The sequence below is a fragment of the Anoplopoma fimbria genome, chromosome 15 (assembly GCF_027596085.1).
Source record: "Anoplopoma fimbria isolate UVic2021 breed Golden Eagle Sablefish chromosome 15, Afim_UVic_2022, whole genome shotgun sequence".
Taxonomy (NCBI): domain Eukaryota; kingdom Metazoa; phylum Chordata; class Actinopteri; order Perciformes; family Anoplopomatidae; genus Anoplopoma; species Anoplopoma fimbria.
In genome coordinates, this window is record NC_072463.1 from 20928470 (window position 1) to 20953715 (window position 25246).

At 40.6% G+C, this 25246-nt stretch overlaps 6 protein-coding genes across 8 annotated transcripts; 3 read left to right on the forward strand and 3 right to left on the reverse strand.

Annotated features, from left to right (window-relative positions):
- The first annotated feature begins 9 nt into the window (after nucleotides 1-9).
- Nucleotides 10-2180, forward strand: LOC129103361 (protein Z-dependent protease inhibitor-like). Its single transcript, XM_054613800.1, has 5 exons — nucleotides 10-112; nucleotides 321-948; nucleotides 1060-1333; nucleotides 1564-1711; nucleotides 1809-2180. Exons 1-5 carry the CDS (start codon nucleotides 110-112, stop codon nucleotides 1998-2000), a joined length of 1245 nt encoding a protein of 414 aa, XP_054469775.1. The 5' UTR covers nucleotides 10-109; the 3' UTR covers nucleotides 2001-2180.
- A 315-nt stretch (nucleotides 2181-2495) lies between these two features.
- Nucleotides 2496-7932, forward strand: ddx24 (DEAD (Asp-Glu-Ala-Asp) box helicase 24). Its single transcript, XM_054613798.1, has 9 exons — nucleotides 2496-2797; nucleotides 2878-3927; nucleotides 4016-4468; nucleotides 4568-4721; nucleotides 5667-6179; nucleotides 6761-6836; nucleotides 7171-7359; nucleotides 7445-7574; nucleotides 7670-7932. The coding sequence occupies exons 2-9, from the start codon at nucleotides 2985-2987 to the stop codon at nucleotides 7930-7932; spliced, it is 2721 nt and encodes a 906-aa protein (XP_054469773.1). The 5' UTR covers nucleotides 2496-2797; nucleotides 2878-2984.
- Nucleotides 7933-8193: 261 nt separating this feature from the next.
- On the reverse strand, nucleotides 8194-9996 carry LOC129103363 (ubiquitin thioesterase OTUB2-like). Its single transcript, XM_054613805.1, has 5 exons — nucleotides 9742-9996; nucleotides 9511-9629; nucleotides 9341-9425; nucleotides 8530-8721; nucleotides 8194-8413 (listed from the first exon to the last, which is right to left on the reverse strand). Exons 1-5 carry the CDS (start codon nucleotides 9820-9822, stop codon nucleotides 8207-8209), a joined length of 684 nt encoding a protein of 227 aa, XP_054469780.1. The 5' UTR covers nucleotides 9823-9996; the 3' UTR covers nucleotides 8194-8206.
- Nucleotides 9997-10836: 840 nt separating this feature from the next.
- si:ch1073-416d2.4 (coiled-coil domain-containing protein 42 homolog) lies at nucleotides 10837-13473 on the reverse strand. Of its 2 annotated transcripts, none has more exons than XM_054614089.1 (9): nucleotides 13248-13473; nucleotides 13089-13134; nucleotides 12724-12900; nucleotides 12454-12611; nucleotides 12290-12372; nucleotides 11994-12166; nucleotides 11773-11883; nucleotides 11559-11675; nucleotides 10837-11469 (listed from the first exon to the last, which is right to left on the reverse strand). In XM_054614089.1, exons 1-9 carry the CDS (start codon nucleotides 13349-13351, stop codon nucleotides 11284-11286), a joined length of 1155 nt encoding a protein of 384 aa, XP_054470064.1. In that variant the 5' UTR covers nucleotides 13352-13473; the 3' UTR covers nucleotides 10837-11283. The 2 variants fall into 2 exon arrangements, with proteins under 2 accessions (XP_054470064.1, XP_054470065.1); XM_054614090.1 differs by having other exon boundaries at nucleotides 11319-11469; nucleotides 11551-11675.
- Nucleotides 12154-21313, forward strand: LOC129103565 (ankyrin repeat and SOCS box protein 2-like). 2 transcript variants are annotated; one of them, XM_054614087.1, is made up of 9 exons: nucleotides 12154-12161; nucleotides 16201-16405; nucleotides 18671-18840; nucleotides 19033-19188; nucleotides 19280-19525; nucleotides 19610-19781; nucleotides 19970-20573; nucleotides 20654-20807; nucleotides 20953-21313. In XM_054614087.1, exons 2-9 carry the CDS (start codon nucleotides 16284-16286, stop codon nucleotides 21081-21083), a joined length of 1755 nt encoding a protein of 584 aa, XP_054470062.1. In that variant the 5' UTR covers nucleotides 12154-12161; nucleotides 16201-16283; the 3' UTR covers nucleotides 21084-21313. The 2 variants fall into 2 exon arrangements, with proteins under 2 accessions (XP_054470062.1, XP_054470061.1); XM_054614086.1 differs by lacking the exon at nucleotides 12154-12161 and adding an exon at nucleotides 15669-15707.
- A 478-nt stretch (nucleotides 21314-21791) lies between these two features.
- LOC129103006 (protein FAM181A-like) lies at nucleotides 21792-22568 on the reverse strand. The gene has a single exon (XM_054613247.1). The coding sequence runs from the start codon at nucleotides 22566-22568 to the stop codon at nucleotides 21792-21794; it is 777 nt and encodes a 258-aa protein (XP_054469222.1).
- Between the last annotated feature and the right edge of the window lie 2678 nt (nucleotides 22569-25246).

The following is a 25246-nucleotide window of genomic DNA, read 5'->3' on the forward strand; positions in this document are numbered from 1 at the left end:
AACATAACAGGCGGAGTGTCATGGTTAATATGTAACTCTCAGAGCACACTTGCACTTTGTTTCTCCAAATAATAGATGGAGCTTTCAGAAGTAATCTCACACTAGCTGAATGGTACGTATGACCGTCAATCATGGAAAAAATATTTAGTCAGAACTATCTATTGCATTTCAAAACTGAATTATTTCAAGTGCTTTTGTTGGTATTGGAAATGAAAAATTCTATAGATATATGGGAACGAATTGGTTAGCAATTGTGTCACTATTCAATTGTGCTTTTTTTTTTAATTATCTTTTGACATCTACATGTCTGTGTGTTTCAGGTTGTGCAACCAAACCTCAAAAATATGGTGGCACACAAAATGAAGATGGGACTTATTTTATTTGTAACCTGCATGTTCTTCCTCGCTCCTGTCCACCAAGCGCACCTTCCAAGTGCCACCATCTCAGATCTTTCCCTCAAAAATATGGACTTTGCCATGAACCTATACAGAAAAATATCCAGCTATCATGACAAGAATATCTTTTTCTCCCCTCTGAGCATCTCCACAAGCTTTGCTGCTCTTTTAATGGCCACTGGTGGTGTCACACGCGAGGAAATACTGAAAGGACTCAACCTGGAGCAGCTGGAGCAGGCTGACCAGCCAGAACTTATCCCAGCTCTCTTTCAACTTCTTCGTGAGACCATCACACAGAATGGATCGCTGAAACTGGACCAAGGCATGGCCCTCTTTTCGTGCCAGCACTTTGTGATCGAAAAAGTATTCAAAGATCAAATCAAGACATTTTTTGACGCTGACATCAAAAGTGTAGACTTTGCGGACACAACGGGGAGCATCAGCTTCATCAATGAGTATTTCAAGAACAAGACTCTGGACAAAGTGGCAGAGATGATTTCCAACCTAGATCCACTGACCCAACTCATGTTAATCAACACAATTTTCTTCCAGGGTAAGTTGAATCACTCTTGTATACTAAGGTCTTTATTAACCATGATTTGAAACCCATTTGTGTTTTGACCTTCAGTGTCACAAACAAACTAATAGTATCCTTTCATCACAGGATCCTGGCAGAAGCCTTTCAACCCCGCTTTTACCGAAAATTCACCGTTCTACATTGACAACTATAATATTGTGCAAGTGCCGACAATGTTTTTAGAGGATAAGTTCTACTCAATGGAAGATGTTCCTCTTGGTGCTAAAGTGTTGAAGCTACCATATCAGGAAGGTGTTTCCATGCTTATCCTGCTACCAAACAAAGACATGGACTACAATGTAATCGATGATGGGATCACTGCTAAGAGGTTTCTCAGCTGGATCAAAAATCTGCAAAAAATGTAAGTTCCTACAAAGTAATTATGTGGAGAATCTTTTACACTGTCCTGAAAAGCTCATCGTTTTGTAGTTTTTCTACTGTTTTATCGTCTCTATTCTGTTGTATTTGGCCCATTAAGTACTTTGTGAAAGGTTCTGCAAATGCAATGCAAATACATAATATCAAATACCTACAGCAACAGATAACAAGTGAGTCTACTCAACATTGCCAGCCATATCTTTATGTTCACAGCAAACTGGAAGTCAACATGCCCAAATTCAAGATGGAAGAGTCGTATTCCCTGCATAATCTTCTGCCAGATATGGGCATGGCCAGTATCTTCAGCAATTCAGCCAATTTGACAAAGCTGAGTAAGGAAGAACCTCTCAAAGTGTCGGAGGTTAGTTTTCCATTTCACCACGCTGTAAAAGTATACTTGCATGTTCCAACCTCTGCAGATGGTGAATTTATTTTTAACCTCTACTGTAAAATCCCAGGTTCTGCACAAGGCTGTGATTGAGGTGGACGAGACAGGAACTACTGCAGCAGCTGTCACAGTAACTGGCATTATTCCATATTCCTTACCCAGGACCTTCACTGTCAACAGGCCGTTTTTCTTCTTCATATACCATGAAGCCACAAACTGTCTGCTGTTCATGGGCAGGGTGATAGACCCTACCAAAAACTAGCAGTCATGACTTGCTTGTTTGAGCAGGTAACAATGTGTTTCTTAAGGCTTTTAAATGGCTGTTTTGATGCAACTTTAAAAAAAAAAAAAAAAAAAGATTAAACGTTGTGCTGTTCTGTTCTTTTAGCCTGTCTAATGTGATCCCTATAATAAAGAACTAACATTATGGTGCCTCACTTTGGCTTTTTGTCTCTTTACATCTGAAATCAACCTTTAAATATGTATTAACAATAAAAAAAAAAAACTGCAGACTTGACGGATTATTGTAAAAATCCTTAGCCAATGATAGATTTACTTTAATAAATGTATTCAGATGACAAATAACTTTTACTGATGAAGCATGAACATTTAAATCTGCAAACTTGGTGGCTAATTAACTGATGGCTCTCCAGCTAGAGATTGTTCACCGGCATTATGGAAGTGTTATATTATGACCGATGTATAAAAAAAAAAGAATAGATTGTAAAATGTATAAACCTTTTAATTAAAGGTACACAACAACACATCTGATTTGAATAAGACATGTCAGCTCAAACACTGATCTTAGTGAGATTAGAAATGTCTGAGAGTACCTACAATCTAGAGAAAGCATGCTCCTGATCACTTCAAATAAATAACATGACTAATCGTTTGCATCGTTTTCATCGACCTGCGGAAGAGAACCTTTGTAACCGCTGTGGGACAAATAAAGTTTTCTAAACCACGTGATCAACACTGTCATGGCTGCGCCCTCGTGTCATGCGTGGTTGTCATCATTCCTAACAATATTTTGACTTACAAAATACACAGCCAGTCCAGGTAGCACTCTTTTCTCTGTTTTTACTTCTAGTTGTTGTATTGTTGTTTATGTCGGGTCTAACGTGTCTTTGTCTGTGTAGTTGGATCGCGTCTGCACGTAGCTGCCAGCTCACTTCACACACAACGCCACGCGTTTCAGGGAGGCCATTCAACATATTGGCGTGACTCTGAATATATTTGTACGAAAATGAAGATAAAGAAGATGAAGCCCGGAAACAAGGTCATGTCCTCGGCGCTGATCATGAAACGAGCCAAACGGAGCATCCACTTGAAGAGTAAATGGAAAGCTATAGATCTCGACCCCAGTCTCTTCTCCGAGGAGGGATTGGAGGGTCTGGTCTGCTTTGAAGAGCTGACAGATTACCGGCTGGTAGACTCTGAGAAAGCTGAAGCCAAAGCAGCAAAGGAACTCGAAAAGAAGAAGGAGAGGGAGAAGAAGAAGAAGGAGAAGATTAAGAAGAAGAAGCAGCAAACGAAGAAGAGAAAATCCAGCGAGGGAGAGGAGGCTGAAGTGAAGGTAGATGTGGAAAGCAAAGAGGAACAACAGAAAACAGCCGAACCAGCCAAGAAAAAAGCCAAAACGAAGAAAAATAAGAAACTGGCTGCACAGGAATCGGACCAAGCAGAGAAGACTGCTGAAGAAGTGACACAGAAGGATGTCGCTGCAGGTGAGGAGGGAGGAGAAGATGAAAGGCCTAAAGAAGTAGCCTCTAAAGATACAGCTATTATTCCAGAACCCGATGCCCAATTAAAACTCACAAAGAATAGCAACAAAAAGAAGAAGAAGAAACAGAAACAGAAGAGGCAGATGAAAAAAGATAAAACCCTAGAGGCAGAGCCAAACCAGTCTACATCAGAACTTCAGGCTGTGGAAAAAGAAAAACCCACTCAAGATAAAGTCACAAAGCCCCCTAAAACCAAAAAGCAGATAAAGAATTGGACAAATGCAGCTGGATCTGGCTCCAGTGACAAAAATGCAGATGTGAGTGCCTGGAAGGACCTGTTCGTCCCCTCCCCTGTGTTAAAGGCACTGAGCAGTCTTGGATTTGGCTCACCAAGTCCCATACAAGCCCTGACTTTGCCTCCAGCTATCAGGGATCGTATGGATATACTGGGGGCGGCTGAGACAGGTAAGATAAAGTACCCTTTGTTTTTGTCCCATAAAAGTATGTCCTCATGTTTCCATAAGTGAAGCTAATGAGAGCACTGTGATTACAGGAAGTGGGAAGACACTGGCTTTTGGTATTCCCATGATCCACACCATCCTGGAGTGGAAGAACAGTTCAGAAAAGCCGGCGGATGACAACACCGAATCAACCCCGATGGTGGAGAGTTTGTATTTACCAGCTTTAGATAAGTCCACAGTAGAAGAAGACATGGAGGACAATGTGGACGCTGAGGGAGAAGAGAGTGAAAGCGTCGCAGAGCAGGATCAAGGTGACACAGATGAACAGGACAGCGAAGACGACAGTGAAGAAAAATATGACGATGAGAGGCTCGGCTGTGTAAAAGTAATCGAAAATGCAGATTTTGACTTTGACCCCACCGCTGAAGCAGAAGAAGAACCTGCTGGTGGTCGCAGTCAGCCTCTGCTTGGACTGGTGCTCTGTCCCACCAGGGAGCTGGCTGTTCAGGTCAAGCACCATATTGATGCTGTAGCAAAATTTACAGGTAAGTCATTCAAGTTTTATGATTACCAGGTTTTTTGTTTTTTTTATATTTAAACTTAATTATGAATGTCAGGAGACTCAATATGTAACTTTTCTGTAGACATCAAAACGGCGATATTGGTGGGTGGAATGGCACAACAGAAACAACGAAGGATGCTGAAGAGAAGACCAGAAATCGTTATTGCAACTCCAGGACGTCTTTGGGACTTGATCCAGGAGAAGCATCCACATCTAACGAATTTAAGAAAGCTCCGGTAAGTCATAGTTTCTCAAGATATGGCAAATATGTGCAAAATCACAGATAAATAGAGATGGAGTAAAACAAATTATAAAGATACTATCAAATTCAGTACAATAAACTGTTTCCCACTGTACTGCATTACAACAGACAGAGGTCATCAAACACAAAAACTACAATAAGTCAATGTAATATATGTTTTCTATTCATTTGTATTTTGTGTACCTGCATTGGGTAGAGGTATCAAGGATTGTTTTTGTGTGTTCTGGGGGAGTTTTTTTATATTGTTTTTGTTAACATATTAGTTTGTGATGAAAATATACCTTGAGTCAATAATAAATAATAACACAATTTTGTAAAACACTAATGTCATGATCATGTTATCAAGCCCCTACTTCCTTAATCAGATTTTGATTAAAGGTTTTATTGGTTTGGGTTCCTGAAGGTAATACGGATCTCCATAAATGCTTTTTACACTGCAATGTCCTGTTACATTTAAAGTTATAAAGAAATATAAATATGGAGTTGGCTTTGATTTTTATAGGCCGATATGGATGTACCACATTAGGTAATTTCCAAATACGGGGAACCATACAGGATGTAATATAAAGATTAAATATAAAGTATGTAAAATGCTCTGTAAAAAAATGAACGGGCCTTAAGTACAACATCAACAGTAAAAGGATTTATAAATCAAAGAGTCCTGGCATTGACTGCAGACACATTATTGCCAGTTGTAGGAGGTCCCTGTGCAATCATGTTCAAACAAAAAGCCAGAGGCAGCAGAACTGTGTGTGTTGAAAGCAAACTTTGTTTTATTGAACTTGACTTCCCTACAGAAAGCTAGATCAACATCAGGAATAGTTTGAGTGTGATGAATATTGCTCTGATGCTGATCATTCACAGAGGTACCTTTTTTTTAATTTTTTTATTGACTTCTCTTTGTTGTGTTATTCTACAGGTGCCTGGTCATCGATGAAGCAGATCGCATGGTAGAGAGAGGCCACTTTGCAGAGCTGGAGAGTCTGCTGGAGATGCTTAACACCGTTGAATTTAATCCCAAGAGGCAGACCTTTGTGTTCTCCGCCACACTGACCATGGCTCGCAGCCTGCCCACCCGCGTTCTGCAGAAGAAGAAGAAGAACGTGGACCAGAGGAGCATGCTGGAAGTTCTCATGCAGAAAGTGGGGATCAAGTCCAAACCTAAAATCATTGACCTTACCAGGAAAGAGGCAACTGTGGAGACCCTGACGGAGACCCGAATCCATTGTCAGAAGGAAGAGAAGGACTTCTACCTTTACTACTTCATGCTCCAGTATCCTGGCCGCACCATGGTGTTTGCCAACAGCATAGACTGCATCAAGAGACTGAACTCTCTGCTGGTTATCTTGGACTGCACTCCACTTCCCCTTCATGCCAACATGCATCAGAAACAACGCCTCAAAAACCTGGAAAGGTTTGCTGAGAGGGAGAGGTGAGGTTTGCACACACTTGCACTAGCATTCTGGAGGTGTTTGCCTCAGGTTAGGTTAGTAATTGTGTTACTATGATGAAATATAAAAATAACTTTACTGCAACTAAGGCCTTCAGGGTTTTATCTGGAATGCATTAAAAGTCCTGGATTATGTTTCCATGACTTGATGTTCTATTGTTGAGAGTTTAATCAAAAATGCATATTTACAGAATATGCTCTGTAGTTTACAAGTTTGCCCTCCTGGCAGTGAAAGGTGGAGAAACTTGAGTTCACTTTGAATTGTCTGTTCATGTGCTTTTGCACCCTTGGTTAAAAAAATAAGTAGAAAATCATGGAGGATAAACTAATTATTATAAATTATACAGATTGAGATTAGTTTTTCCCCCCAGTTTTTGTAATAAACTCTGTCTTAAAGTGATATTGACACATTTATTAGTTGCTAAAGATTTTTTCTGGAAAATTTCATTATTTAGCATCTCTTCAGTGTCACTTCCCTTGACATGTAATCAACTCAAAACTTCACCATTCACTCCTTGCTTATTAAATTGACACTTAACACAATATCAAAATGTCATTCTCAGTTGTGTTCTGCTGACTACTGATGTGGCAGCTAGAGGACTGGATATCCCAAATGTTGAGCATGTCATTCACTACCAGGTAAGCTTTGTCCACAGCATTTATTATTTCTGAAAGACATTTACTTATATTAATCGGAGTATTGTCCTGTATAAACAAGGGTGCTTATTAACTGTAACACTAACCATTATTTTTTACTGAGCCTTGGTGCAGGACTTGCTATACTGTCGAGCAAAATTTTGGTTTCAGGTTTTACATGTTTTATTTTAAATAATACAGCTGCAGAGCTCTGTTGACTGCAATATTGTATATGAGGCTGGTATATAGATATTCTGCTACGGCATACTGCATGCATAAAGTGAGCCTTAGTGTTACTAGTCCATGGTGTAATTATCTATAATCCTGTGAACATAAGGTTCCCAGGACGTCTGAGACTTACGTCCATCGGAGCGGCAGAACAGCGAGAGCCACCAAAGAGGGTCTTAGTTTGCTGCTAATGGGACCAGATGACATGATGAACTTCAAAAAGATCTACAAGGCTCTTGGGAAGGACGAGGACCTTCCCATGTTCCCCATAGAGATCAAATGCATGGAAGCCATCAAGGTGAGATCCAGCGTTAGGACAAGCCTTTATGTGACATTAAAGAAATGATATTTGATTGTTCATCGTTGACCGCGTTTCTCCACAGGATCGGGTAAACTTGGCCAGACAGATAGAGAAGATTGAGTTCCACAACAGCAGGGAGAAGCAACACAACTCCTGGTTCAAACAAGCAGCAGAGGCCCTTGAGGTCGACCTGGATGAGGATCTTTTAATCGGTGAGACCAACATAACACAACATGTCTTGCATCAGGTTCCCTTTATTTAAAAATGTTTAAATACAGACAACTGAATATACGATCTATGTCCACAGGCGGGGTAAAGGATGAATACGATGACAAAGAGCAGCAGAGGATGGTGAAGGGGATGAAAAAGCATTTGAAGCATCTGATCGACCAGCCTGTTTTCAAGAATGATATTAAGACCAAGTACCCCACTCAGATGGGAAAGCTGTCCCTGCCTAACATGCCTCTATCTGGGAGGGAAAATGCCCTCACCAGGGTTTCAATACAGGAGAAGAAACGGAAGTTAAAGAAAAGTGTTGCACAACAGCAGAAAAAAAAGCAGCAGCAGTGACGTGTTAATGGAATGTGTATTTAGAGAAGCCATCTTTGACAAGGTTTATGTAATTGTTGATTTATGTAAATGTCTTTACATGAATTAATTTCCATTCATTTAAATACTTCTTGCACAATGTGCAAAAAATTGTGTTTCCAAATGTTGTTGAGTCGCTGTACACTGCAAGACTTTATAAAAATCTGTTTTCATAAGTGTCTTAAAGCCCAGAAGGGATTTTTATTCCACCAAAGTCAATATTCCTGAGTTGAGCTGAGTCCGTGTGGGTCTCTGGTCAGTGTTGAGGTCGTGGGTAGAGAATGTTATAATGTGACGTTTGGTAGAGGAGGTGCAGGGAGGGCTCGGCACCTTCTGGAATGATGTGGTGAGCCAGCAGCGGTTCATCGCCCTCCATGGAGACGATGTGGATGCAGATATCCAGGGCCTGTGACAGAGCTAAGATGTCCACGTGATCACACTCCATCGCCATGGTCTCCACCTCCTGAATGAAGAGAGCGAAGACATTACCAAACCTTTTAGATTTCCTTGTGTCATCATTCGTAAAACCTTGGGTCTACTATTTTTTTCACTAGATGGAAGCAGCACTTTGTTACTCACTTGGTGACAGTAGACTAGCAGATTTGGGGCCTCCACAAAGTTGCAGAAGAACTCTGCCTGGTTTTGCAGGCGTGCTGAGGTGAGCAGCCGGAGATACTGAACCACGCTGTCAGACGTCATCTGCTCATTGAAGAGCCTGAGCAGCGTGTCTTCCTGCTCATCAGCCTGGCACTGCTCCACAATGTTGACAACCTGCAAGATAACTAGGTTTTTACACACATTGGTTCAAAATAGTTCTAGGTGTCCCTGTAATACTTTTATTTTAATTCCCTACACCTTTTTAAGCAGAGAGATCCATTAGAAGTACCAATGACAAACTGATGGATTAGTGCCTAAAGACTTTCAAGATATCAAGTTTAGACTTGCAATACTTTACCAAATTAGCCATTACATTTAAATAACAGAGAACCTTCATAGGTAATGTGACATATTGCCAGATCAGTGGCTTTCCTATCCAGAAGATGGCTTTTAAATTTAGTTTTGTTCTGCAGATGTCTCGTGTCAGAGATTGACGCCACCATTAAAACATTCTCACTTATCCAAATTATTATAACGATCTATTTTGCACTATACACCTTTATGTGCCTATTTGTCAGATTATTACAAACACTACTTTTGTATGATCATTGTAATGATGGACCCAAAGGCCCAAACTAGGACTTTGTTGTATTATTGCTTATATCATTTCTGAACGTTTCGTTCCAAATAATAAATTCCCCTTTAAGATTGTTTTCCTTTCCAGACTTATTAAAACTAGTGCTTTACTGGTCTTAAACCTCATGGTGAAGTCAATCAAATATACATTATTTACTGTGTTAAGGTGACGCTTGAAGGACCTCTCATCAAATCCCGCTGAAGACAAGTCTTCATAGGTTTGAACGATTTTCTCCTTAAATCTGAAAGTGTAAACAGTTAGATATCAACACATTAAACTGTAAGTGGCTTCAGTTTGGAGGAATGTCAATCATGAGGACGGCTGACCTCTGCAGAGCCCTGGCATTGTGTAGCAATGACTCCAAGTGTGCGAAGCAGAGGGCTCTGTAGAAGCAGTTTCCATCTCCACGCACTTGTCTGACGGTGGAGAACTGACCGCTTAAATCCTAACAAAGGACAACAGTGTGATTATTATATGTTGGACAGTTTGAAGTCTTTAAACTACGAGAGACCACTTGAAGTAGCCTTCACCAGCCCAACCCAAACTAAATGTCCTACTTTGTATTTGGCACCCGGCATTAGCTCAGGAAACAGCGACGAGATGTCCTCTCGGCCAGAGACGAGGCAGCCTGCCTCCATCTGTCGAGACACAAGCAGCTTTACTACTCAGAGACCAGGCAGCAGCTCCAGGGCCGAGCAGCCGCAAGACACGCCTCAGTGTGGAGACAATGCGAGACCAAACCTAATTACAGTTTATCAAGAATATGTGCGTCAAAGCTGTGTGTCAAAACATTGTTGCAATCTTATTTCCATTTTCTGGAAACCGGATGTTTGCAGAAACCACGTGTTCGTGTTAAAGGGACAGTGTGTTACTTCATGATGGAGTCGCACTTCTTGCAACGTAACAAAAATGAATCAAGCCTAAAAGTAATGGCAACAATGAACCTCTGCTACAAGTAGAAACCCTAAAAGTAGTAGTATTATCAGCATTTATTTTTATTATCAAGGTAAAAGTAACGTTCGGCAGTACAATGTATGTGGTCGAGCTGGGGTTTGTTTTTAACGTTATGTTGCCTTCAGTGTTGCATCATATGTATCTGTTGAAACGTTTTGAATCTCCGAAGTAACACGTAGTCTAATTATGGTTGTCACATTATTGTAGTGTAGTAAAAAGTTTAATGTTTACCCCTGAAATTAAGTGAAGTTGAAGCATAAAAATAGACAATACTCAAGTAAAGTACAAGTAGGCTATTTAAAAAAAAATCCTTGTATAAAATAAGCTACTTGAGTACATTTCCTCACAGCCTTACAACGAAGATTATTACTTAATTACTGACAAAATAACCCCCTAAAAAGTTTATCTGAACATGTTTTGCTACTTTAACTGCATATGCAGAGGAGTAGCATTGCAACCTAATTGGTGATCACTGTGTGCACTAAAGGGCTGTAAGAAAACATGTATGCCAGTGTCTGACAACATGGAGCAGGCCAGATTCTGGAATTTGCTGCAAATGTTTGGTGTGTTGAGCAAAAACACAAACTACATGGAACAGAAAATGTAAATGATTGCAGCATTTGGTCCTGTATTAAATAGAGAAAATACAGAGTATCACAAAGAGTCATTTATTCTACATAATTTAAAATACTCATTAAATTACAGATCTTTTCTCATTGCTGTTTGTAAAGTCTAAACCTGTTAAAATTGCATACATACCATTGCATTTGCCGTTTTGATGGGTACTGCTTCTTGTCTCACAGCATTATTTGATTGTAAACATTTTTTTAAATGCAACAATGATTACATTCCAAAGAGATTTTTAGAATTTGAAGTGCAAATTTTGGTGTATAGCATTATGAATCAAGAGTTTTGAACACTGAAACTCTGTTACACAAACTCAAAAAATGTAAAGAGTCAAACCACTTTTAGGTGACGACATGCATTTCATTTCCATGCATTTCACCTTCATCATTAGCGGATGTAGTTTTCTTAGTTGTCATACTTGCTGTAACTGCTTCCAAGGTCAAAAAATTAAGTTTCACTCTCAACACACTTAGATTACTGTGAGCAGGGACATCATGGTAAGTTGTTAAAGATCCACATCAACTCATTGTCTCACTCTTTCTACTGACTTTACTTGAACTTTTAATTTGTGTTTTACTGCCGATGCTTTTCATTGACCCCCTCTCTCTTTTGTCTGTCGGAGCTGTTCTACTCATCATGGCAGACCCAGACTCCATCAGTATCCTCGCTCTCCTCTCTGTGTCTGCCTTGTCCAGGATGTACTCCTGAAATCATACTCTTGGTTAGTTAAAAGGTAGGTAAAGGAACGAAAATTACTACCGTATAGTAACCAACTATTTTCTTACAATATTACCTTCACCATGTCCATCCTCGTCAGTATGTTAATGTTTTCCAGAGGTCCATATGTTGATAGATAGCACTGCTCTGCAAGATTGTTGATTGCCATAAGCAAGCGACCCACTTCTTCAACCTGGGTGACAATGGCACATTTGACAATATTTCTATCCCTAACTCCAATCTGCAAATTATCTTAGAGTCCTTTCCCACTCATAATCTTGAAAGCATACCTTCTCTCTGGACAGGCCTTGCTCCATCAGCAGGTTAACCTCGGCCTGCTTGTTCTTCTCTTTGAGGGTTTCTAACTCACTCTGGAGTTCAGACAGTTCCTTATTGGCCATCTGCAACTCACATAAACATTCTAATAAGTTGTTCATTCAAGCATTGACAATTGAAGAAAAGATGAACATCTGTGTGTGTGTGTGTGTGTGTGTGTGTGTGTGTTTCTTACCAATGTTTTAATACTGTGCTCCTGCTTCATGATCAGCAGGTGTTGCTGGCCCTGCTCAACCTCCTCCTCCAGACGCCCCAGACGCTGCAGCAGCTCCCGGTGGGTGATGGACAGGGTCTCGTGGCGCCGAATGATGGGCATTACCAAAGATTCAGACCCATTATCAAGGTAAGCTGAAAGACATTGTGCCATTTGGTCCATTTTAGAGACAGTATGTAACTCACTCATTAGGATAAGCAGAACAGAATCATGTAAAAAGTTTCCTATTGAGGCCAGTAAAAGTCTGTTGAACTCACTGCTGGGGAAATGATCTAGTGTTTTCATCAAGTAGTCCTCATAGATTTTGTAATTTGACATTCTCTCCTTTAAAACTTGCTTTCTGTGAATTGAGATGTGGGAAAACTGAGGTTAAAAATGACGGTATGATTGTCGCATTAAGGCGTTGGTTGAAGGTTCTCACCTGGCTCTGAGTTGTTTAAGCTGATCCGTCAGATCTTCTATCTCTCTCTGTTTAGAAATGTTCAGCTCAAGTGCAGCCTCATACTTCTTCAGCGCTCGGCGTCGCTTCACTTCATTTTCAGCCACAAACTTCTCAAACTTCATCACCCTCTCTGTAGTCTGGGTGAAAATACAAATCCCAAGGGGCATTAATATTGGCCAGTGTCATCAGTGAATATCTAGAGAATAATCATTCTTGCTTTCAAGAAGTCTCGGGGGGTTTTCAATTCACCTGCTGTTGTTTTAGTTCCAGTTCAGACCTTCTCCAAGCAAGAGCCTCCACACGGTTCTTAAACTCCTGTCGTTTGAGTGCGAGCTGCTTGTCCACCTTGTCCAATTCAGCCTGTTTCTTCAGAACCAGGGTCTTTTGCAAAGTGTTCACTCCTGTCTCAAGGACTCTGCTGGAAGTCTAAACATATGATAAACACTAAAACTCTGTCCATGCACCAAAATATCTTGAACAAGAAAGTCATCACAGGCCAAAAAAAACTTAATTTTCTGTATTATTATTTTAATAGTCTACTTCCTAAAGTTTCCTAGGTCGACAGCATATAATTACATCCTTAGTTTTATGCATGTGGACTTATTCTGCCTTACCTCTGTCACAACAGGTAGGAGGTTGACATTTTCCTCCTTTCTGTGTCTGATGAGAAATAGATGTTCAGAACCATTCAATCGACACATTTATAAATGGTTTAAGAGAAATGAAGTGTGCATGGTGCATGGTCCCCTTGTATAATACAAGCACCGGCCTACCTGGTGTCTTCCGATTGTGTTACAAAAATGTTTCTTATTCTGTTTTCCACCGTCAGCTTAAGTCGGGGATCTCTGTCATCTAGGATAGGAAGGGAAGACGTCATGTTGTTTTGTATTATTTATTTTGCACATGCATTATCCAGTGACCCTGATGAGTAAACCAGTCCTGCAGTTATTCCACGTTCGAGCGACCAGATAGTCTTCTCCGGATGTTTTCCTGGATTTGTGTTGCAGTTGCCTGGGAACCGCCGGCGAAACAACAGGGAATGTGCAGGGAGCGTTTTCTAAGTTGTCATGAAAACTGCAAAAGGGGCGGTTCTGTTTTAATGACTGGATGAGAGCAACGCATCCATATGAACCGGAGCACTACAGTGAAGTAAGAGCACTCACTCCGTTTTATTTCCCGAGAATCGAGTCCCAAACTATAGCATTATGAATCAAGAGTTTTGAACACTGAAACTCTGTTACACAAACTCAAAAAATGTAAAGAGTCAAACCACTTATAGGTGGCGACATGCATTTCATTTCCATGCATTTCACCTTCATCATTAGCGGATGTAGTTTTCTTAGTTGTCATACTTGCTGTAACTGCTTCCAAGGTCAAAAAATTAAGTTTCACTCTCAACACACTTAGATTACTGTGAGCAGGGACATCATGGTAAGTTGTTAAAGATCCACATCAACTCATTGTCTCACTCTTTCTACTGACTTTACTTGAACTTTTAATTTGTGTCCAGACAGGGTTTGGGATGAGAGCTCACATTGTAAATTACTCTCCAGACTTTACCAGTAAAATAATAATAATAATAATAATAATAATAATTAATAATAATAATAATTAAGCCTTTATTAGTCCCACAATGGGGAAATTCAGTTCTCTGCATTTGACCCATCCCGGAGGAGCAGTGGGCAAAAAATCGGGCAAAATATGTTCCATAATTAACCCAATATTGACATTGAATAATAATAACAGCATAATTAGGAAGAAAAGGTCTGCTGCTCTGCCAACTTTTTATTAAAAATCCCATTCAGACATGTTTTAGACTTATGCACATACTCTGCTATGAATTATAATTTCTGTCTGATAAAGTTTTTTCACAAAAAAAAGTAGAACAAGGCTACCTTGTTAAAAAAATATTCTCCTTCTCCCTCATTAAAAAAATTCCAGATTTTGTGAATATGCAAATATTTTTCATTTCAAACGTTTTACTGGTGGATGCAAGATGTCCTTATCACTGAAAGGTCTGTTCTCAGCCTGAGTTTGTGCACTGGAGGTTTCAAGTTTCCACATCACACATGTGTAAGTTGCATGTTGAACCATGAGTGTTTTGCATATAAACTTCACAAATCATGCTCACACCAATGTACGTGTCTTGAATCCAGATTTGATGTAAGCACAGAGAAACTTTCATCTTTCAGGAGATTGATATGAAAACAGCCTCCTGGTGTTCAGCTCTGCATGTACATCATTCGTATCAGTGAAGGTCAAACATGAAAGTGAAGTCCCACTAAGCATTTTAAGCACACATTTTTAAGTGGAGGGACTTTCTAGTTTTATAGACTTTTTTTCATAATGGACATTGATATGACACATAATTGCAAAAAATCAAAGGTTAAAGTAATAAAATAAATGATGGTTGCATCTGCAGAGTTTTACCAATGGACCATTGTCCTAGCAGACAATTTGACTTGAGAAACAGGAAAAACGCAGGTGTAATCACTGAAATGAGACAGAGGCACTATCTCCTCTCTTCTTTTTAGACAATACTAAATCCTTCTGTAATGATGGTTGTAATATTCTGTTATTGTCAAAACTAGACAATTGCTTATTCAACTTCCATTTATATTAATGAGTGAGTATATATATATATATATATATATATATATATATATATATAGTTTGTAGATAAATGATATATGCAATACATTTATCTTAAATCTAAAGCAAATCCTGCACTGACATCAATGTACATCTTATTAATATTTACATATGTGAGGATCTATTAGATAACTGCTTGAAATTTAATTTGTTTTGTGGGTGCTTGCTGGTCCTTTTGTAGCATTGCCTGGAATCAAAGAATGGGGACTACATTGTTAAAAAACAGGTTTGCCTTTATCGGCCAAATCAATGTGGGACTCCTCAGAAATTTGGAAACAGCATCAGAGTAGTCTGGTTCCTCCAGTTGTAAATAGCCATGCTGATAGACTTGTTTGTGTCAAGTAAACCATGAGCCACTTCCAGTTTAGTTGCAGGAAGCATTCTTCACAAACACTTCAGAAGAAAGGATTGTGAAACAAAAATCCGCTGTCATTCTTTTGTGTACATTTTTCCACTCTATCATGTGACAGCAAGTGCAGCTACAGCAGAAGGTTATCTTCTCTCTTCACATAAAGGTAGATCAACACTTTTGTAATGTTAAAGCAACTTCTTTGAATGAGGAAGAGGAACGCTGACACAGGGTGAGTTGCAGTTTTTAATTATAGTTAAGCTTTAAAGAGAAATTTCAAAAGTTTTATTCACTTGTTCTTTCAAATCTCTTTTCTTTCTGTGTGTGTTGTATCTTTGTTTAAAAATAAACAAACAGTGTTTTCTTAAACCGTTAAGCCTAGTCATAGTTGAACAAATAAATGCTAACTCCAACTTAATGTTATGGTATTCTTTTGCTAACTTTCTGCTGCATAACTCACTGTAACACTACACACGACCTCACCTCAGCGTTGCCTCTAGAGCTGCAGAATCAAGTGGAATCAAACGCAGTTGAACATGCCCTTAAAAGGCATCTAGCCTCATTGCCTGAGCTGCTGCTCTCTGATGTCTGCCAGTGCAGATTTCAGCTCTGTCAAATGAGCTTGGTCTCTGATTCACACAGTGTGAACATAGAGTATGTGTGTTTACACATGTTTTTACACGTGCTGCTGTAATTGTTCTGACTCTGTTGGTCTGGATCATCAGGCTCATCTCTGGTTTATGAGGAAGACAGCAGCACACTGTTGGATGTCTTCGTCCTCGGACTGGGCAACACATCTCCTCCTGTGATGATTGCAGTCAGCAGATCCAGGTCTCTTTACCAGAGACTAAACAACGTTATCAAAGACAGGCTGGCTGTCAACTCCCTGAGTCTACACAATTCAGCCAACTCAACAGTAAACTTGCTCAGGTGAGGAAACATAAATGTACTTTATAACTCGCAGAACTACTGTATAGTATGCACATGATGTTTCTCTATGCAAAAGTCTTATAATAGAACAATTCCTTTGAAATCAGTCATTTTATGTGGTTAGTAACAACTTGTGCTATTTCGTTTTCTATATAAATTGTAGTATTTTTGAAATGGCATGGTTATAAGTTGTCACAACAATGGATCAGCATGATCAGTCTTCAAAAGACACAACAAAGAGCTACGTATATAGCTACACAGTATTTGAGTGGTTAACATAATCTGGAAGTGAAATGTGACGAAAAGATGTTAAATTTTAATAATTTATTGTTCTAGCTTTGAAAATACACACACAAAAAAAAGTGTATCTAAAAGAAAAACAGGACTGCTCAAATGCTTATTGCCCGCTGGAGGCCTGTGATTGTGCAGCAGCTATTCTTTTCTACACGCAGACATAGCAATGAATACATCTGCAGATATAAACTGCTTCTGCTATTACTTTAATTGATGACAAAGATTAGCATGTGGACTGTCAATGACAAAACATCTCCCTCTTGTGGAGAAACTGTAGCCCCCCTTAAAGTGAATGAGTGTGTAAATTACCAACTAAAGGGGCTTCACATTTAAAAAAGGTCCCAAGCGCGATTAAATATGTAACTGTACCAAACTGACTCCAACCAGTACCTGATGGTTGGCCTTGAAAAGAAAGTAATCTTTTTTTTGAAGAAGTTATAGTTTTGGCTGACAAATTATGCACCAACATTTTAAGAAGTTGGGAAACAATTTGCTTATTACCCCTCAATAGGACTTAAGTTTTTCTGCTTTTAGGAGGCAGATGAGGTGATATCGAGAGGTAAAAGCTTGAAGATTAAAATAAAGCCACTGCTTCACATATATGTATTTTGGTAAATACTTGTGTTATATAATTTTTTAATTTTCTCATGGTGTTAAAACATTACCAAATGCCCGTAGTGACCATGTTTCTGATCATTTTGGGGGTCTTATGGAGTTTACTTTCTACAAATACACACAAATTACATATGGAGGGTTTTATAGGGACGATTCACATAAGAAGAGAGAAGGGGGGTTCTCTGTGCATCTCCCAGCAGTGTGCAGCGGAATCAGGTGCTTCTCAGATGGAGGACAGCAGACTCTTTAACTTACCTTAGAAGTTTGACCTAAATTGATTCAAACACACAATTTTAACAGCTTCTCGACTAGCACAAATTCAATTTACTTCAAATATAATTCTACAATTAAGTAAATAAAATGTCAAAACAAAAAGTTAAACAAGTTGTATGTATAAGGATCAGTGGTGGAATTCAGACTCGTGGCCCCAGTATTTCTAAAGTCTTAGTTACAGCCCTTTTTACTGTATAGTCCATTTCATTATAGCATCTTCCTCCTCTCTTAACAAAAATGAAGGACATAACAATAAGATGCAAATAACATTGTCTATGGACACATATACAGTCAAGGACCGTGGCATTCAAAAGTGAGTGTCTCTGTGGTGATATACCTTTTAATCTTCTGCAGTACTTATTGTTATCCCCTGCTGTGTATTTCCTCTTGTACTAGGCCTATTCTCTCTAACATTAGTCTTTTTTATTATCTGATTGTTTAATGTGGGAACCAGCCAATAAAATACAGGCTTCGAGCAAAGAAAGACATCTCGGCTGCATTATCTCCACCTTATCTCTGGGTGTCCGAGTCTCTTGACATATATGGAGAGACGCGTCGCCCTGTGACAAAACGCTCCCAGAATAATCTGAGGCTGCACAGCTGCTCCGACGCCACGCTGCCGTTCAAATCCCTCATCCTCAGTAATGACCAAATTCATCTATTCTGAGTACTTATCTCAGTTCCGTAATGCTGGAAGTAAATGTAATAATGTTATGTCGCGACTGCGGGGAGATAGGAGGAGAGGAGACGGTCCGAGCGACGAAGCGTCAGAGCCGGAGTGAGTCTTTTGTTGTTTGTGGGCTGTTTGACACGGGGGCTGTGTGTGTGTGTGTGTGTGTGTGTGTGTGTGTGTGTGTGTGTGTGTGTGTGTGTGTGTGTGTGTGAGCTGTCCTTCTGCATCTGAGGTCATCTGAGCTGTCCTTCTTCATCTGAGGTCATCTGAGGTCTTCTTATAACTGTTGTAGAATATGAGTAGGACATGTTAAATCATGATTCAATAATAACATATCTGCCTAGAATTAATCTTGATTTCATTTTGGTGTATAGGAGAATTTAAGTGGTTTTTTTTCTCTCCTTTTTAAGGGATGTTGATCCAGTGGTCTTTGCCATCAGGAGAGGAGATGTGAAGGCTGTTAATGATCTGGCAACATCCGCTCCTCTCAGCCTGCTGAAGGAGAACAAAGATGGCTGGATACCTCTGCATGATGCTGCCTTCTGTGGACAGACAGAGTGCTTGAAGATCATACTGAGGGGTATGACATTGAAAGCATTGTTAAGGCAGTGCATTGGTTCTATTTAAATCGCATGGGCTCAAAGGGACAATATGGGAGAGTAAAAACACAGATTTATTCAAAGAGGCGTTTTGGGTGCTCTGTTTGTAGATTATCAAAATGCAAAATGAGTCACCAAACTGGTTTGTGTGATATGAATATTTTCTTTACCAGTCCATCCAGGATCGGTGGACAAACGTACCCTTCAAGAGCAGACGGCCCTGCTGCTAGCTGTGTCTTTTGAACACTTGTCATGTGTGCGGTGCCTTCTGGAGACAGGCGCCGACCCCGACATCAGCAACAAGAACAAAGAAACCCCTTTGTACAAAGGTACAGCAGTGTTGTGTACAACAGAACTATTCAGAAAAAAAAACTGTATAGATAACTGTATAACAGCCAAATGACTTGTCTGTTTCTGTAGCTTGCGAGTTGGATAATATGGACATGGTGAGCCTCATTCTGTCCTATGGGGCCACTGTGAACCAGCGGTGTGGTCAGGGTTGGACAGCCCTTCATGAAGCTGTGTCCAGAAACAACACAGAGATCTGTGAGATACTAATAAGAGCCAGGGCTGCAATAAATCCACCTAATACTTACAGCATCACACCACTTATTGTAGCAGCTCAGCGAGGACATATAAGGGCACTCTGCTACCTTATTGAAAAAGGTACTTCTCTTCAACAAAATATTCCTCCTTTTCATTTTTCCGATCCCCATTTCAAGGTTATAAATGAACCATGCTTTTCTGTAGGTGCAGATGTGAACATGCAGACGTGTGATGGTGTCACAGCTCTATATGAGGCTAGTAAAAATGGCCACAAGGAAAGTGTTGCAGTGCTGTTGACTAAAAACGCAGATGCCAACAAACCCACCAACTCAGGACTGCTGCCGCTGCATATCGCTGCCCAGTGTGGACACCATGAGTAAGTCACTTGTAATTAGGTATTATTTAACAGAAAACATTGATGATGTATTATTTGTATTCAGATAAATAATGTGTGGTTATAATTCACAATAGAGTAGTTATTATGAATGAAACCATGACGAAAGTTTTAGAAACTGCTTTGCATTTGTTGCCTTCATGTCTTTTGTGTCCTCACTTTGTGTGCAGGATTGTGTCCCTGCTTGTCTCAGTGACAAGTCGAGCCAGGCTCCGGCACAGTTGTATCAGCCCCCTCCACCTGGCAGCAGAGCACAACAGACACACTGTGGCAGCTGTGCTACTCAAGACAGGTGCAGATGTAAACGCCACACTGGCCAACAGTCTCTCCATCCAGTATGCTGATCGACGAGCAACAGCTCTCTACTTTGCAATTGCCAACGGCAGCACAGAGACAGCAGAGGTGTTACTGAAAGCCGGTGCTAATCTTAGTCTGGACCCAGTCAGTCCTCTACTGATGGCTGTACGGCAGGGCTGTGTCAGCACCGTGTCTTTACTGCTGGAGAGAGAGGCCAATGTCAATGCCAGCATACCCTCTTACGCCACTACGTTCCCCGCTGTCGTTGCACTTTGCATGAATAATTTGCCTCTCCTCAAGTGTCTTTTGGACAATGGCTGTGATGCCCCCTCCTGTTTTACCTGTACATACGGCTGTGCCCCTCACCCAACATCAGGAGGATCCCACATAAGAACAGTTGGCAGCAATGGACTTGTTGTGCAGAATGACAATATGCTCCCTTTAAACTGCAGTGAGCCACAAGGAAGAGCAACACAGGTGTGAAAAATGTGCAAAAAACAGTGTCAGGGATTTCACAATAACTGAAATGTGCTTTCTAAGTCTTTTTTCCTTTTCAGTTCTGTGAGTGGATCTCAACACCTGTTATGTGTAAATCGGCAGGACCGATCATAGATTTGCTGCTGGAGCATGTTGGTCACGCTAAGCTTTGCAGCAAGCTAACTGAACTGCTGGACAGCCGAGAAGAATGGCTCGCCGTTAAGAGGAAGTCATGTAAGCAACTGACAAAATCTTATCATTCTGGCGTGCAAACGTGTCTCTTTCTGTCTTTCACTTCCTCATGCATGTATACAACGCAAATGTGGTCAACAATCATGCAAGCGACAATCTTGATCTTTTCTCTTTTTCTTGTCCACAGCGTCACCTCGTCCACTGCTGAACCTTTGCAGATTTAGGATTCGGACACAAATGGGGAGACACAGACTGAAATCTCTCACAAGTCTACCTCTGCCAGACAGACTGATCAGATACCTGAGCCTGGCTGACTGACTTTAATCTGAACTTCAAGCAATATAAGCCTCATAGATGTGACTAAATTTATCAATTTGTTTTCTTTTTTTAGCTGCATCCACTATCTCTTATCTGTAGATGCAATTGTCTATGTGTAAAATATCTATTTATAACAAATGTATAATGTGACAATAAATTCCTTTAATCTGTCCGTCAGAGAGTTTTGTAGTTTCACAGAAACGAAAAATAATCTAATGCCCAAAGGAGTTCTCGAGGGAAGTTGAATCATTTATTTAAAAATAAAAGTCATTGTTTCAAATGTGCCTATCTATCATACATTACTTTGACAAAGAAAAAAGCAATCTTCTGTCCCACATTCTATTCTCATAGTTGAAAGACGAAACTAAAACAGGATGTTCTCATTCATTTGCATGACTTTTGGTGCTGAAAAAAAAGAGCATCCATCCTCTGCAGAAAACCTAAAAGTAGAAACACTTTAACTTACTGTCACTTTTCAGATACTTGGAAAGGCATCAGAGTGGCATGAAAGTGTACATGAAGAGGTTATTCTGCAAGTGCAACTTAGTCCTCTAGATTTAAACAATAAAAATAGATTAAGCTTTCCAATAAGTGCTTGATGAAGTATCTCATGTACAAATGCTGAAATATGTAGAGTTGGCTTTGCAGAATGCAAATGATTAGTCCTTTTAACACGTTTTCTGTGGGACTACTCCATTAGTAGGGCAATTAAATGAATCCAAACACACTGAAGATCGGTGACTGGACGGTGGGTTTGGTCGGTATGGGTTTGACCACAACGTGAGTGTGGATTTTCTGTCCATAAGGATGCTCAGGTCTCTCTGTCTCTGCTGCTTTACTCCACAGTCCCAGCTGCGGATGTGGGACAACAATGTGACTGTGGAGAACCTGGTGTCCGTGGTACTGGAAGGGGCAGCAGCCGCACACATTCACACAGTGGTGAGAGGTCAGGTCCAGTTTCAGAGTGTCTTTATCCGCAGAACTGCGCCGACTGGATGCCGACAGAGTGGCCTTTGTGTCATCATTATCGTAACTCCTTTTCCTCTTTTCATTTTCACTGCCCTCAGAAGTGGCTGCATGGTTCTTTTTTAATCCTGAATGTGAGTGATCCCTCTTAGTTGGGGTCAACTTAGGTTCCTCCCAAAATGAGGCTGGTAGTTGGCGGTTCCGCATGGGCACCTGCTCCGCGGCGCTCCCCACATTCTCTGCACATTGCGCATCCGAACCGGCCTCCTCTGTGACCTTCACACTCTGGTGCGCAGTCCCCAGCGGCTTGGCGCATCCATACTCCGCAGACCTGTGCGTGTGGCATCTGGGGACTCTGGAATACTTCTGGGAGAATCGCTTCAGTTGTTTCTGCAGGTATTTCCTGTGATCCACGGAGCGCCTGCACGGAGCCGACTTATCCAAGGCCGCTTTGATATCGCTGGATGCCAAATTCACAAAATTTAGCAACGTTTTGACTTCACTGTCTGCGTTTGCCATGTTTGCAAAGATTTTGATTAAATCAGTCCATGTTGGAGCTTGTAGTCCACCACCAAGATCTAAAGGGAAATCAGAAAAACTATTTATTATTTGCATAATAGCACATTTCTCTTTTTAAAGGAATTTTACAATCAAGCACACACTGAATGACATGCCTCTCAGTTGATATTTTTCAGGCTGATAATAACCCTTTACTCACCACTGCTGGATGGCTCCAGACTCACTCCAAGCCACAGTCCAGGCACAGACTTCCCTCCAGGCTGAGCACTTCAACAAGTTGAATGAATATAAACTCCTTGTAGTTATGGTGCTTTCCTTGAACCAATCAGCGACCCCAGGCCCCTCACAATGCACCCCAATCAGCCTCCAAGCGCCCTGCTATCGAATTCTTCACCATTGCAAATTGTTGTCATGGAGATCTGGAAAAAGCCACTGAGGGGATGCGATATTTCTCCTACACGGTGATTTCCGCGCGTTGGCCAAACATCTCCAAAAACGCCGGGGTGCGCATGAATAACAAATATGCATATAATGTAACTTTATTCTGGAGCGGTTTAAAGTTTAGTCTTAAACATAGATACCCCTCATACCCTCCCCAAGAGTGATGTCAGCTGTAGGATTGGGTGAGGGGGGGGTCTAAAGAGTGCATAACCATGGAAAGGGGCTTGAACGCTCAAGAATCTTGTCTTTCTGTTTGCCCCCTCAATCGAGGGACACAAAGGCTGAATTACTCATTCAAACCTCGCGGGACAAAGGCAAAGGAGCTGGATAGCACTCCTGCATTTGTAGTCAAACATTTAGAGACTTAAATCGAGTCGTCATGAAGGAGAAAGAGTCGGACAAAGCCCATAGAATTGCCATCAGCAAACATTTTCCTGTGTCATATTATGGGGTCTCCATGGCTCCCTCTGGCCCGCGGACAATAGCACAAGTTTGCACACTCGAATACTGTCACCCTGCCAACGGCAACAAGGGCCCAAAACAGGACAATCCCCAGAGAAAGCATGGGCTCCGCGGGGAAGGCCGCAATGGAGGAGGAAAAGGGGACTTGTGAAATGCTAATTGAGCTTCATCCCCTTATTGAAGTGCAAAAAAAAAAAAAGAGTACCTATCGTTCCACTGAAGAGCAGCAGCAGTGGAAGGAGATGTGAGGAAACTGTTTGTCTGGTAAGTAACACCTCGTGCTTGTGCACTATGCTACCCTGAAAGCATTATCTGAACCACTCCAGCACCAGGACAGATCATTTTTTGAAAACAATCTGCAGTCTACATCGATGCTACAGGCCATTTATTCTGAGGGAGCTGCAGCCAACATGATTGATTGCCTCATTCATTCAGTTTGGGGTTGTCTGAGGAGAGCCCTGCAGGTCTATATGTGCTCTGACTGGTCTATCTTTTTAGGCGGTGCATCCCTCTTGTTCTGGAGAGGCAATGGGACCCTATTGTCCTCCTCTCTTCTTATTCCTTACACCTCTCTGTTCAGCTGAAAAGGCCAATTAACAATGGGGCTCCCCTCTCCTGGCCTGTCACCCCACTCTTGTGCTTTTGAAGTGAGGGAGAAAGAGAAAGAGGAAGCATAGTGGCATCCACAAATCCCACAATGTGACGCTGTCCTTGTGCCAAGACAGGTGGACAAAATTGTTTGTCGAGTATTTAAGATACTTGGAGGATTGAGCTTATTTATGGAACTTCTAAAAATCACTGAGCCAAATGACAATTTTCACTTATTTCTTTATCTTTACACCTTAATCCAACTGTAGAGGGTCATGGGAGTCTGTTCAGGGAAACCAACATAACATACAAGTTAACTGCTGCATGTGCACCCAAAATATGCACCTTACTTGCATATCTTTTGAGAACATGCAAACTGCCACTGGAAAAAGATTGCAGTCAGGGAGTGTTTGGAGTCTCCATTTATGCACAATAATGTTACAAATTACTGAACCATCACTCCTCATCATGTTTGTATGCTGTAACAGAAATGTATTTAGTTGTAGCCCAGTGGAGCTCTAATATGACCGAAATTGGACTCTGTCTGCGCTGTAGATCCTCAACAGAAGCCGATGCATCCATTAGTGCAACATTATATGGTAAGCACTTTCTCTCTGTCACCTGTATCACTTCTTTGCTCAAAGATAGCTAAAAAATATTTAAAAAAGGCATTGATTCCCATGGGACAACAAAATGTTACAACAGCACAAAAAACAGACTAGATGAAGAGACAAGAAAGGTACAAACATATAACAAAGAAGATAAAACATTAGGTGAGCTAAACCATAAATCAAAGACCTCTCAAAATAAGAGAGAGAAATTGCTATCTGGATCTAGATAAATCTGATGACAATACAGACATAGACATGAAGATATTGGATAGATGTATTGCCTATTTGGTCGCACTTTGGTAAACACTTTTTTATGTTTTCTCTCTTTTTTACTTTTGTAAAAATATATTTGAATTATTATGAAGTCACAAAAAGTCTATCTGCAGATACAAAATAAGTACAGACGAGTTTACAATGAATATCCAACTTCAGACAAAAATGCACCTTCTGCCTTTTTTTATTTCTTGCTGTATCCACTTGTCCAAATGATATGTTAATATATTTACAGAGCACCTATTGGCATGTGTTGCCAGACTTCCCCACTAGATGGCAATCTGCCTCCACAATGATACAGCC